Source organism: Corylus avellana, chromosome ca7 (genome assembly GCF_901000735.1).
Source record: "Corylus avellana chromosome ca7, CavTom2PMs-1.0".
Taxonomy (NCBI): Eukaryota; Viridiplantae; Streptophyta; class Magnoliopsida; order Fagales; family Betulaceae; genus Corylus; species Corylus avellana.
In genome coordinates this window covers 18,188,647-18,203,468 of record NC_081547.1, presented here as the reverse complement: position 1 = coordinate 18,203,468, position 14,822 = coordinate 18,188,647, and the positions used below count along the sequence as shown (strand labels likewise).

The 14,822-nt window shown below is 34.2% G+C and overlaps 1 protein-coding gene across 1 annotated transcript; it reads left to right on the top strand.

The window, feature by feature from the left end:
* Positions 1 to 4,934: 4,934 nt before the first annotated feature.
* LOC132187805 (proline-rich receptor-like protein kinase PERK1) lies at positions 4,935 to 13,605 on the top strand. The gene is made up of 8 exons (XM_059602244.1): positions 4,935 to 5,399; positions 7,950 to 8,480; positions 10,074 to 10,160; positions 10,256 to 10,326; positions 11,685 to 11,761; positions 11,931 to 12,078; positions 12,600 to 12,761; positions 13,017 to 13,605. Exons 1-8 carry the CDS (start codon positions 5,096 to 5,098, stop codon positions 13,314 to 13,316), a joined length of 1,680 nt encoding a protein of 559 aa, XP_059458227.1. The 5' UTR covers positions 4,935 to 5,095; the 3' UTR covers positions 13,317 to 13,605.
* The last annotated feature ends 1,217 nt before the right edge of the window (positions 13,606 to 14,822 follow it).

Below are 14,822 nucleotides of genomic sequence, written 5' to 3'. Positions count from 1 at the left end.
CTAGAGATTGGTTATATGGAGAGCAAGGTAATATTAGTTATTTGCATATTTAATGTTTTTCATTTACTTGTATTTTTTTTATCTTACTTTAATGACATTAATTTCTTTTATCTTTTGATATAGAATAAGCTTTGAAGGTGGATAACGAAGAAGAGGATATTATGACATTGGATAGTATCAATTCTTGTGAAATTCAAAGTTCATCTGGAGCATGTTAAAATTAACATATTTGTGGATCATTCAACTATTCAAGAGTGGACAACAAGTGGCAAAAATGGGAACCCAATTTGGATTTGTAAATTTGTAATGATGATGTAGTTTTTTTTTTATTTTTTTTTTATTAGACAATTAAGCCTATTAACTTATAACTATTAAGTGATTTGGTGCTGCTAGCCTACTAGGAGTTTAATTTCAAGAGATAATTGCTAAAACTATTATTATTTCATTTAAAAACAAAAACAAATCACTTTTTTAATTAAACGGGTCGTGTTGACCTGGCGCGACCCATTATTTTAAACGGCTCTCACAGGTCGTGTTGGGTGACCCATGAAAATTCCCGTGTCGTGTTGTGTCTGGTGGGGCCGACCCGTTAACTAAAAGGGTCGTGTTTGGGTATACCTTAAACGGGTCGCGGGTACCCGCGAGTCATAAACGAGTCAACCTGCAGACCTATTTTGCCAGCCCTAGGTATTCCCTCCAGCGTTTTTACCAGCATGGTTCATGTGGTCGCGCATCTTGTTCGTGAATGCCGACTCGATGGACCGGTACAGTATAAGTGGATGTATCTGGGAGATAAGTAAAATTTGTTTACGGATATTCGTGATTTTATTTTTCACTTCAATACAAGACAATTACTAACTGAACTGATTGACTGATCGATGTTCATATGCAGGAGCTATGGAGGGTTCAAGTCTAATGTGCACAACAAAGCGGCTCTTGAGGGCGGCATTGCGGAGGGCTACATAGCAACTGAGTTGGTGACGTTATCTTTAAGGTATTTAGATAACGCATCAACATTTCACAATAGGACCCAAAGAAATCCGGATGGTTCAAAGGGACATAGAACACGAGTCGGACTCGACCGTATCACATTGACACAAATTCACTAGTATATTATGTTTAACTCGAATGAGTTCCTTCAACTGCGGACGTAAATCGAGGTCTTTCACTGGCATATGTATGTTCAATCAACTTCCACCATTAATTTTGAATTATAATGAAACTAATTTCGAATTGTAGGATGCACAAGGATACGCTTAGGCAATCATGCAATAGGGGGCGAACGATAGAAAATCAATTGGAAACCCAACTTTATGAGCAGTTCTACGATTGGTACCGTGACTACGTAAGATTAATGTGATGTTTAACAAAAGAATTGTCGGAGTATATTTGCTTCTGGTTCATATCAACTAAACAAACTAACTTTGCTTTTTCCATTGTACGTAATATACTCACAGGTCGATCGATTGGACGATCGATGCAGGAAGGAACTTGGTGACAAATTGTAATGTATTGTAGAGAGCCGAGGGAGTCAGCAGTCAAATACAATAGATATGTAGTTAACGGCAAGCTGTTTCGCACTCTTCCATATAATGCCGGAAAGATGACTTAGAACAGCAGCGTGTGCGTGCCGACTGTTGATGGCGAAACGTACTACGGAAAGTTAACGAAAATACTTGAGATTGAGTACTATAACAGGACTAAGTACATTATGTTCATGTGTGATTAGGTGGACAACACGAAGGACTTGTGATGTGTCTGCAAGTGACACGTCAAGAATTTCTTGACGTGTCATGAGTGGCACGTCAAGAAATTTAATTTCTTGACGTGCTACATGTAACACGTCAAGAATTTTTTAACGTGTTACTTCTAGACACGTCAAGAATTACAAGTGACACGTCAAGAAAAATAATTGAAAATATTATTAATATATATTTTCCTACAAACTAATTAGTGTTTATATAAGAGAAAAAAAATGATATGATCACTTATTTTTTTAAAAAATACTATATGCTTAAGACTAAAGGAACACGTATATTTATTAATATTCTAGATTGTTAATACTAAAAAACACTTTACTTCTTAAGTTTATAATAATAATAATTTTTTCAAAATAAATTAAATAGTACAAACCACACTAAATATGTACATATTTATCATTGTCTATAAACATTTAATGGCTAATGCATAAGAGTGTTACAAGCTAGATAGTGACAAGTTTTGCTCCAGCTGGTCAGATTTGGGTAATTAGATGCTGTACAAAAAATTGAGAAATATTTGGTTATTATAGCACGTACGTGTTGTAATCCAAACAAATAAACAAAAATCATATTCATTGGTTGATATTAAAAATTATCAATGAGCCGTTTTCGTATTGTGAAAGCATTGCATAATAATTAATGAAGCACCTTATAATAATTATAAGCCTACGAAAATCATATTCAATATTGGTTGATAGTAAAAATTGTCAATGTTAAGTTTTTGTATTGTGAAAGCTTTGCATTTAAATTTAATAGTTAAGCACCTTATTATAATTATAAGCATATAATTCGAACCCATTAGAATTTTATAAAATTATTGAAGTACTTCAAGAATTTTATAAAATTTTAATTAATGGGTTTGAATATATCTCTTACAGAAATGAACTAATTAATTAGTTTGTACTGAATTGAAGTTGTACAAAGTAATTACAAGTTTAGTTAAGTTTGCAACACTTAAACCGAAATATATGACGACATTTAATTTAAAGCCCTAAAAATTCAATTTAATTTCTCTTCAATAAGTTATTTAATTCTAATTAAAATATTCATTATATATATAGAAAAAAAAAAAACCCTAAACTACAATGTTATATATATAATTACACACACACACATATATATATATACCAATTAAATTTTGTTACCTTAATTTTTTTTAAATATATAATTAATATTATTAATTAATTTAGTTTTGACGTGTAAAATAGTAGCACGTTAGTAATTTTTGACGTGTGAAAATGATACATCAAGAATTTCTTGACGTGTTATTATTGTACGGCATTAATTATTGACGTGTGAAAATAACACGTCAAAAATTATTGACGTGTTAAAAGGACACGTCAAGAGACGTGTCATTTTGACACGTCAAGAATTACTGACGTGTCATTTTGACACGTCAATAATTGTTGACGTGGCATTGTGACAAGTCAATAATTGTTGACGTGGCATTGTGACACGTCAATAATTATTGACGTGTCAAAATGACACGTCAGTAATTATTGACTTGTCACAATGCCACGTCAACAATTATTGACATGTCAAAATGACACGTCAGTCATTCTTGACATGGCGCATTTTACAAGTCAATAAAATTTTTATTGACGTGGCACTTTTGCTATGTCATTAATTACTAACGTGGCAAAAAGTGGGTTAGTGTTTGCCATGTCAAAAACACACATTTTTTTTTGTAGTGAGTTAGGGTATTTTGAATTTGATGTCCTTAATGATTCGACATTACAAAATTTGTCTTCCATTGCAGAATTATGTCAAGGATTGACAAAAATATAAAAATTAAAGACATAATACCTTATTGATAGATTGATTTGTTTTATTTAGACTCTTCTAGTGTTTACAACAACTATCGAACGAACATTTTCAACTATAAAAATTGTTTAAACAAGACTTCGTAACAAAATGAAAGATGTTTTTCTTGCAAATACTTTAGTTCTCTATATTGAAAAAGAAATTACTGGGAGCTTCAATTTAAATTCGATGCTTGATTATTTTGTTTTTTAAGAGATCGTAAAGTGCAGTTCTAGACAATTTTTGTATTTTTGTATTAGTGCCGACATGTTACATATATAATATATCAATTTTAGCGCATATTTATGAACTTTTATAGATATTTTTTTTGTGATACATATATTGTGTGAATTGCTCAATTTTTATTTTAAATTATGTTTATCATATTTTTAATTTAGCCCCTACAAATAATAATTATCTGGCTCCACCACTAATTGCTAGACACATTTATACTGTCTACCTGGTTAACGCATAGGTTCATGGCATACTACGGTATTGTCATGTTTCTGTGACGATCTGTTTCATTCATGTTATGTTTTCAAAAAAGAAAAAACAAAAATTAGTCATGCATAATAAAGCGGGTCACCCCAATATTCAACGCAACTTATGTCCTTGCATGTGCATGATAAATAACAATAATTAAAAGTATACATGTAAACAATTGTACGTATGTCTAATTTTTCTTAAAATAAATCAGTAAATAAACAATTTTATTTAATTAAACTTGTTTCCTCGTGCCTTATAATTTAACGATGATTAGGCCTACTACTACAATCTTTTATGATATGATCGTCGACTTTTCGACCTCGGCATAATCGACATCTTTCGGGCAAGATATGATATGGGATTAGTGATCAACCTGCGTTGGGATGTCAATTTCCCAACATCATATAATATAGTCGTTGGCTTATCACCTTGCCGACATGATACATCTAAGACCGACTACGGGGAGCCAGCGGTCTTTCAACGGTGTCTTACTGTCTTATGAGTTTGAGTTATAGGCTTTCAACGGTAACATTTCAGCTGGGTTATGGCCTTTCATCAAATATTATATTAGCCTCTGACTCTCTGAGCGGTATTTGTTGATCATCGGGGCATGATTGAGATTGACGTCTTTCAGCTCGAGTATAGACTCGTATCTTATGGGCTCGTCGCATAGAATATATATTAGCCGTCAGCAGTGATTTAAGTAAAGTAATTGGATTTGCATCTTCGTGATTCGGACATATCTCCCACAGTCCCACGGAGTCACGGACAAACCTTCTTTATGTCGTCAAGATAAAACGCAAAAAATAAACGACGGCAACGCCAAAACGACATTGTAACGAAATTCTATAATCAATGCCCGGGGGGCCCACCATATTCTTCTTCTTCAGCAAGCTATGTGCCAAGCTATGTGACCCCAACTATTCTTCTATCTTTTCTTTCACTGCTGTGCTTTTCACACACGCACAGAGCAAAAACACACGTGTGTACACACAAGAACCTAGGCCAAATCGAAACACTGAACATCGCCGGATATCTCTCCGGCGATGTCGTCTCCAGAGACTGCTCCGGCGACCAACGCCACCTCTAATTCAAGTTCTCCGCCTCCGCCGCTGACACCGGAGTTTTCGCAGTCGTCTCCTCCTCCTCTGCCGCCATTGCTTCCTCTGGGGCCGCCGCCGAAAGTGGGCTTGGCGACGGGGACGCTGGTGGGGCTGATAGTGGGGATAGGAATAGGAGGGTTAATTGTGCTTGTGGGCGTGTGCATTTTCGTCATTTTTTATAGGAGGAGGAATCGGAGGAGCCGACATGATAATGTTCACTCCGATGGTCCTCCACAACATCCTAAAAGTGAGGTTCTTGTTTTATTTGTATGGTTAATTTTGTCGTAATTTTTAGTTTATATTTATTTGTTGTTGTTTTGCCTACTTTTTTATTTTATCTTATTTTTATAATTGTAAGGCTTTGGCTTATTTTATGGACTAATATAGTTCCATAGATATAGGTATTTGGTCTTTATGCATAACGCTATCTTGTTTTGAGAAAAAACGATGGGGTGGTATTTAAGTTTTCCAGGGAAATTAATTGTGTTTTTGAATTTGGTTAGAACTTGAGCAATCTTTTTTTAATTTTTTTAAATACAGTATATTGAGATCTACCGATTTAGAACTAATTTTTGATGATTTTGGCAATGCTCCATGTTGCTTTGATAACTTGGTGTTGAAACGCCACGTGAAAGGGAATGAATAAACCTTTGTCATTTTAATAGAATTTTCTGGGTTTCGTACGACCCTCTTAGATTGTCTTTCATATTGAAGTAGAGATTTGGGATCTGGATTTTGCCATGGAAATGCGCATTTGGTGATAGAGTAAAGGTCTTTGTTTTTTGTTAGAGCTTAATTATGGAACTTACTTATGTATTCTGACTAGAAGAGGATTATTGTTGTTGGATAATGCAAATTTGACTTGGTTTTGTGTTTGCGACATGCAAGTGCCCTTTCGTAACTACTAGGGTTGACAACATTACTCCAAAAATTGGCCAATTCAGCTTCTCAAAAGTCATCACTTTATGACACTCACAGACTTACAGTTCTCTTCATAGTTCTACTGATTTCATGTTTTACTTTTGATGGTGGCCTTCTAGCACCTCTTTCGGTTCTAAGGATTTTTATTTTCTACTTCATATTTGTAAAGTTTGAATATGCCAAGGGCCACATTTTTTTATTTTTCATTAAATACACATAAGTTTATCTAGAAAAATCATATATGAATAATGTAATAAAATATCTCCTGCCTGCTCTAGTCAACATACCATTTAATTCACATATGTCAGAATATTCGAAGACTTCAATGTATGGCTTGGATTCATATGTATATGGTAATTTGATAATATATTTGGATTTTGGAGACATCACTTCATCATTCTCGTCTTGCATTTTACTTTCATCCTTTCTCTTAATTAACAAAATTGTATTATCAGTATGAGTAATGCTACATACTACACCCCCATCTCACCCTCATTCTATTGGGTGATGTAACAATGGCCATCAACCCTTATTAAAAAATAAAAAATCTAATGGCTAATGTGTATTGTCACATTAGCCCAGTGAGGTGGGGGTAGGATGAGAGTGTAGTATGTTGAATTACTCTATCAGTGCATAAGTAACGACTCACGTCAAGGAACACCTTTTTGGATATGCACATACAAAATTTATAGATGAACAAAAAGCATAGTGTCACATACACACTTAGATATAGACAATAAGTTTTCCAAGTATTTTCTCCTTGATTGTCCCGAACCCACCATATTAACCATGTAGGGATTCCGCCCCAAGTTTACTTACTAAATGTGCATGAGTATGTGTTTTTTAAGTATTACTCCCTCTGTCCCACAGGCAACTATCACTGAAGCTTAATTAGGGATTGAATTCAGGGAAGATGTATGTATAAGGTAACCAGAGAACTATAAGAATGGCAGTCTACAAAATTGTGCTATACTGTGTTAGGCCTAGTGGTCGGAGCTTTGAAGTGAAGATGATCATGAAAGAGAAAATTTTCAGCCCCGTATTTAACAAATCTCTGGATATATTTATTAAACTGTATACCATTTAGTGAAGGCCACAATTATATTTTGAACCTTATGGAAAAAACTAAAAATTGATACGCTAGAGTTGAAGTTAGTATTATGAGTCAACTTTGCTACATAACATGATTGACAAAGTTGTGGTTATCAACCTCAAAGGATTAGGTTTCCAGTAAATTGACCAACTGACAAACTATGGTAGAGGTGCCCGAGAGAAGTTTCAGGTGGGTGACATCTATAAAATTGCCAATTGAACAGTTATGAAAGTTTAATGGGGGTAAGAGCCTCTTTACAATGCCTTGAAACTGCAGATTATGGAGGAATAAATTTCCTATGATGGTTGTTGGGGGTAGAGCGTCCAGCTATGATTCACAGTAATTTGGTTGCTTGATCTAAGAATGAGTTATAAAAATCCAACAAAGGCAAGGTTGGTGACTCCTTTGTGGATTTACGAAGTGAAGGCATGATTAGATGGAACTGTATATATTGGTTTTTGATTTGCAGTATGAAACTGACTATGATGGAAGATCACACTGCTATATATCTCTCTGCCTTGAAGGAATTGTATGTTGAAAGCCTTTACATGCCTCATAAGGATTTGCATTCAATTGTTCATTTTCTTTTCCTCTTTTTTTATCATTATGTTTTGGTTGGACAATGGATCTCATTGAAGACATTATACTGTTATTTCAATTTTATAGGAGATGCCAATCTACTTGAATTTTATGATGTAGTTGTTATGTATTTTGTGACTGCCACTTTTGTGGTATCTTACCATGCCTGCTCATTCAGCTTCTTGCTGATCTTGGTTTCTGCAGATGACCCTTTTGGTGGCGCACCTCAGCATTGGCAACAAAATGCTCCACCACCAAAAGATGGTAAAGTAACATCTTTTCCCAAGCCAACTCCTCCCCCTGGAGTTGCATCAAGTCTTCCACTGTTACAAGTCTCCACTCCTCCTGCACATTCTTCGGCAAGTAGCAGTTTGGGCTATGAGAAACCAATCCCACCACCTTCCACTGGCTATGCCTTAGGTCTTTCACAAAGTACATTTTCGTCTGAGGAATTAGCCATGGCAACAAATGGTTTCTCCACTGCCAACCTTCTTGGTCAAGGTGGTTTCGGTTATGTTCATAAAGGAGTCCTTCCTAATGGGAAAGTGGTTGCAATTAAGCGGCTGAAATCTGGCAGTGCACAGGGAGAGCGTGAATTTAGTGCAGAGGTTGAGGTCATTGGTCGTGTCCATCACAAGCACCTTGTCTCACTGGTTGGATACTGCATTTCTGGGGCACAGAGAATGCTTGTTTATGAGTTTGTTCCAAACTCCACCCTGGATTTTCATCTACATGGTAAGTCCTTTGACTGACCATATTTTGTGTCTCATCTATAACTTGGATTTTTCTTTTGTGAATTTCTTTTCCTTGAGATAGGTTGTGATTCATGTCCTTTGAACGATTAGAAGTACTATGGGAGTTAAAATAGGATTAACCTCCCACCCCCCAATTTATATTGGTAGTTCTTGGGTATCAAATTTGTCTGCCTCTTATGTTCTTACAAACATAATTTTTCTCTTTCCTAAAAGGTTAGAGCAAAAAGTTATGCTTTCCCCAATATAATTCTTTGTTGGTTCCAATCTTTACAATTGTTTTGATTGGAATACGGGAACAGGATATTTGTTGATGCAAAGAGGGAACTAAACATTATTCGTTGGTAAGCCAGTCAATTCATTATAAGATTTCTTGAGATAGAAAGAATGACAATGAAAAAAAAAATCTACATAATAAATCTTCATAAACTTGTAAAAAAGCTAAACTGAGAATATCTAGAGAGAAAAGAATTAAGAATTTAGTAGTTGCAGTAGTAGATGCAATTAAAAAAAATTATTTTTAATAGTATACTTTTGAAATAGATGTTAAATAACAAAATTTCATTGAGTTAATGTACAAATCTCTATGAACGCATTTTTTTTTTCAAATACAGTCAAAATATAAGCAAATTTAGCAGATTAGATATCTGATATAATGTCGAGGAAATAAAGAAGAAATGAAAAATCTTATGCAATGTGAAATATCATTTGTTGATTTAGTTTTTCAAGTGTTTGTTAGTGGTACAAGTCTCTAAATGAGTATTGGCTTAAAAGTGAATTGATTGAAACTATTGGTATGGGAGACAAAGACCTATTTTAATTAGAGAAGTGCTGTTTTTTACATCTCTTGTACGTATGTTGTTCATCTACGATATTATGACAATGCTGCAGTTGTTATTGATCAAGAAGGAAATCCCAAACGAACTAAAATTTTTGGTGCAATCGCACCGGAATTGAGGCAATTAAATTTCACTAAAATAGTTTCATTAGCGCCTGAAGTACTATAAGTATAATAAAGATGAGACTAAAATATATTTATAACATTTGAATAAAATAGATAAAATTAGTTAGTAGATTTGTCTTAGGCATGTATCTTTAACAATTCATAAAAAAATATATATAGAAAGAAAAAAAAAAAAAAACCTGGTGATTATATCCAAAATTTGGGGGCAACAATAATTTTAATTTATCATGGGTAAGGACACTATTGCTGATATAATAACTTCTATACACAATGCTGACATGTAGGTCCCACAACAATGGTTGATTTGCAAAAAAGATGAACCGCATATGTACAATAGATGTATGTGTAGCATCTCTTTCAATTAACCTATGTAAGAAAGACATTGTAAAAATAGCCTATTTGGTTATTCAAAGTCACATGTCATATCCTCTGGTTGTCATTTCAATTAGGATTCAAATAGCGATCCTCCACCCTAGAGTTTTAATGGTTAGTTGGATCACAAAGTAATGTTAGGATTGAGATCGATGTTTCTACAATTTGATTTGGGAGAAACTTTATTTGTACTTCACAAACTACTATACTCCATTTTATTGTAGAAAAATGGCATTGCAGGAAAGGAGAGACCAACTATGAACTGGCCAACCAGAATGAAAATAGCTCTAGGCTCTGCAAAAGGATTGACATATCTGCATGAGGACTGTGAGTTTCCTTTCTGTAGAATCTTTACATTGCAAACCTTAATAATTTTTCCTGGTTTTAGGTTCGCTCTCCTTTTGAGCTAATTTTAACTTCAGGTCAGCCCAAGATTATTCACCGTGACATCAAGGCAGCTAATATTCTTCTTGATTTTAACTTTGATGCAAAGGTAGGGTTTATTAATTTTTTAATATGATTCTTGGTTAAGTTCCAAATATGTATATGCATGTCAGTGTCTGCAAGGGAGACTCAAGAAGGAAAACATCACAGATGAAAATTCAGTCCAGCAGCCCTTAATAATTGCAGATAAAAAAATAAGAATGAGTCAAGAATGGGAAAAGATTTGTTGCATCTTTTTCTATATTTTCGATTTGTTTAGAAATTAGAGGAATAGAAAAGAGGGAAACATTGGGACTTTTTTAGGCTTTTAGTAAATATGGATCATTAAAAAATGTTTTTTTTTTTGTCTAATTGTGTGTATTTTCTTGAATGTTATGCATGTGTTGATTAAAATTTGCTTGAATTTTTTGTACTTCTGAATTTTGTAAAATGTCTCTCTTCTTTAAGCTGCAATCTTTTCTTTTTTTCCTGCCTGCATTTGTTAATTGAATTTGAGCTTTTAAATATTTTTTTAAAAAAAATTTGAGCTTTCAAATATATATATATATTTTTTAAAATTTATGATTTATATTCATATTCTATTACCTCTTTTAGTAGGATTGGACACAAATTCAAAGAACTTGCAAATGTGAAGTAGTTGCAAAAGCTTTAAATTACTAAATATATACCTTGTATATTTGTAAAAATATATGAATAATACTACTTATCAAAAACTATTTGAATAATATTACTCTTTTGGAATATTGGAAGTTGATTGAGTAAGCATTGAGCATTTCTTTTGAGTTATGATGATTGATTAACTGATTATGTGAGATAATATTATTTTTATTTGCTAGAAGATCATTGAGTACAATTAACATAATTGATATTAATTTTCTTCTTTTTGTACATTTGAATTTTAAAGTTGAGTAGATGTATTTTTGTATGTACTAATTCAGTTATATTATAATTTTTCGAATTCGATGGTGCTATAAAAAACATGTTTCTGTAAGAACTTGAAGATTAATTCATAAATGAATAGTTATACGATACATTTTTTTTAGATTTTAATTCAACCTAATTTCCTCCCCGAAATAAACTCTTAGCTTCTCCTAGGGTGTGCGCGCATTTACTTGTGACTTTTTGCTACTCCATCTATATCTGCAATTGAGTTTCTGAAGTTCTAGATTTAAATCCGTGGGGATTGGTCATGGCTCAAAATACTTCCAGAACAAGCTGCCATGACCATTAAAATTATTGATTCTCTTTTGCCTCCTCTACTCATAAAAAATATAAGGTTTTGCTTGTCATTTAATTGCCTAGTTGCTGTTTGCATATGATGAGTTATATGGAAAAACTTCAATTTTGTCTGGTCTTGTCTAAAATTAAATTCTATGATATGATAATGTAACTGGATCTTTTGTTCAGGTTGCAGATTTTGGGCTTGCCAAGTTTTCACTAGATACTGATACTCATGTCTCCACCCGGGTAATGGGAAGCTTTGGGTAAGATCCATTTCTGTGTTGTTTAGACAAAGCTATGGTGCTGCCATGAAGTCTAGTTTTGAAACAGTCTAAATGCTTAAAAGCAATGATGGTTTGGTTGCTTCATTTTCTTATAATTTTAAAATCAATTGTTTATATCTTGAATGAATCTCGTATTCACCGAATGCAGTTACTTGGCTCCAGAGTATGCTGCAAGCGGAAAGCTCACTTATAAGTCAGATGTCTTCTCCTTTGGGGTTGTACTTTTGGAGTTGATTACCGGATGCCAACCTCTTGATAAAACTCAATCCTTCACTGATGATAGCATGGTTGAGTGGGTGTGTATGCTATTTCATAAGCACTTTTTAATAATTCCTCATATTTATGGGTGTAATCAGATGGTCACGGGATATGTTTACGTCATCTTTTGGTTCTTGAAATATCCAGGAACAGCCCTGTGTGTTAAGAATTTGGAAAATCTTTGACGGCTTTGGGGGAAAAGCAGAAGTTCTTCCATTATTCTTTCATGGTGTTCTATTGGGTGTGTTTGTGAGTATAGGTGCATGTGTGTGTCTGTCCTGTTGATTTCAGGTCTCTTTTCTTTTTTTCCCACATTATAGATCCTTGTGAGTATATACACTGGCCTGTACTTTAACAGCAAATGTTGCTCTTTTAAAAGAACGGACAGTGGGAAAGAGTATGGGTACCTACTAGAAATAGTTGGCATTATAACTTGGGGTATTAAATTTTTTTAATTTTTTATGTATGGAATTGTTGATATCCTTTCCCATACGTTCATTACGCCCTCCAGCACCTGCGGACACGAGGATAATTCTAAGTGCATTTTCCTGTCTTTTAGGCAAGGCCTTTGCTCGCACAAGCTTTAGAAAATGGAAAGTTTGATGCTCTTGTTGATCCGAGGTTGCAGAATGATTACAACTCTAGTGAAATGGCACAAATGGTTGCTTGTGCTGCTGCTTGCGTGCGCCATTCAGCGCGGCATCGGCCAAGAATGAGCCAGGTAAAGTCTATCAAGGTCTAATTTTGAAATAGATCTCTTTGTCTAATCAATCAAAAACCAAAATTATAGATGAAGCTCCTTGGCCCTGTGTCTGTGAACTGTATATCCAATATTGTTTGTGAAACTTAAGGAATATAGGTTTGTTCAAATTCACCAGCACATTTATGGAATTGAGATATTCCAATTTGAACATTCAAAAGCCAAATTATTCTATATGATGGCATATGACCCTAATACCATTCTTGATAAAAGCAGATAGTTCGAGCTTTGGAAGGAAACCTTTCTCTAGATGATCTAAATGAGGGAGTGAAACCTGGGCACAGCAGAGCATTCGGTTCGTTTGAGAGCACGGATTATGAGATTAGCCAGTATAAGGAGGACTTGAAGAAATTTAGAAAGATGGCACTAGAAAGCCAAGAACAAGGCACTAGTGAGTACAGTGGACCTAGCAGCGAGTCTGCTATGCTCCAGTCTGTCTCAAGTAGCGATGGCCAACAAACTACCCAAGAGATGGAATTGGGGAAACTCAAGAATGATGCCCCAGATTTTGGTTAAATATTTTGCTTGATGCTTCCAGTTTTCTTGTAAATCCGCCCGCCTTTCTCCCCATTATTAATATTTCCTATTTTGCAGATTATTATGCCACCATGAGAAACAAGAGTAGAACCCTACTATTTAACTGTAGTTTTAGTTGATTTTTGACAAAAAAAAAAGAAAAAAAAAAAGAAAACCCTGCTTGATTTGTTGTAGCTGTTCAAGTAGCATACTTTGTTCTTCAAAATGTCTTCTGTAATTGAGTGGTTGAAACCTTGCAAATAAGATAATGTCTTTACGGTTGATCCTCTACACTGAAGCAACCAAATTTGAGTTGTGTAAATTTTTTTGCTTAACTGATTAGAGTTGGCAAGATGTTGCATCAACTACTTAATTGGCAGAATATTATCTGTATAATCTGCTATCATTTCTTTCTTTCTTTCTTTTTTCCCTGATATAGTTAGTTAATCTATAAATAGAATGTTTTTTATTTTTTTATTTTTTTTTTATGGTTGGACAGCTCTATTGAGAGGACGATTAGGACACAGATGAATCTAGGCTGTATAATTCTTATGTTTAATGTGATCCAGGTTGTCATGTTCACCGACTTTATGATGCGGCAGTCATGCAAGGAGACTTTGTCTTCTACCATTCAAAGCACACCTCATTCCTTCTACTTAATGAAGCAAGCAAGTTGTTAATATTTTTAGACTGAGTTGGCAAGTGGCAAGTTCCCAACACTACTTAGGTTTGTTAAAAAATGGATAGCATTCATTTAATGGTTGAGATATAAAGTTGGTGCATTGATATTGAATTATGTGAATTGTTAGATTCACTAACTTTAAATCCTTATTTATTTTATTTAAAATTGAGAGAATCCTGCCTATATGTGGTTGCATGATCAGCTATGTAGGTGGCTCTTCTAGTAGCCGTAGAAGAAAAAAACCCCCTCGGCCCACTTTTTACTCACTTTAGATTCTTCTAATATGCATAAAATGGTTGTCCGTAAGGGGTAATTCAATCAGGTGGGGACCACATCTCATGAAGCGGAGATAACTAGGATAGTCTTTGGCAAGCATGTCTTTTTCACGGCACTATTCACAATAAAAAAAATTTAAAAAGAAAATAATGATTGGTATAGAAAAGTGAAAAAGTAGTATTGAAAAGTGGAAAAATTTTGTTTTCTAATGATTTTTTTATTTTTTTATTTGAATAGTAGTAAAAAGTAAACGATGTGAAATAAAAAGTGAATGGTGTGATTTAAAAATGAGAATGTTTTGATGTTAATTTTTTGGGGAATGAAATGAATTGTGTTTGGGAAGGCAGGGGTTGTTTAACAAACAACCCCTAGTTTGTATCCTCCCTCCCGTCTTTCCTTCCCCTTGTACAGATATGTCAATTTTTTTTCCTTTTGGTTGTGTAAAATGGCAAGAAAACAATCATCATATCCATCGGCTTAGCGCATTTATTTGTTGTAGGTGCAGTATATGACGTACCATATAAGTATAATCATGCCAAACTACAAAG

What these genes read in the sequence shown, in the direction of transcription:
- LOC132187805 (XM_059602244.1), top strand. Translation starts at nt 5,096, where the DNA reads ATGTCGTCTCCAGAGACTGCTCCGGCGACCAACGCCACCTCTAATTCA. An exon ending in GACATATCTGCATGAGGACT is followed by an intron (nt 10,161 to 10,255) that starts GTGAGTTTCCTT and finishes TTTTAACTTCAG; the next exon opens with GTCAGCCCAAGATTATTCAC. An exon ending in ATTTTAACTTTGATGCAAAG is followed by an intron (nt 10,327 to 11,684) that starts GTAGGGTTTATT and finishes TCTTTTGTTCAG; the next exon opens with GTTGCAGATTTTGGGCTTGC.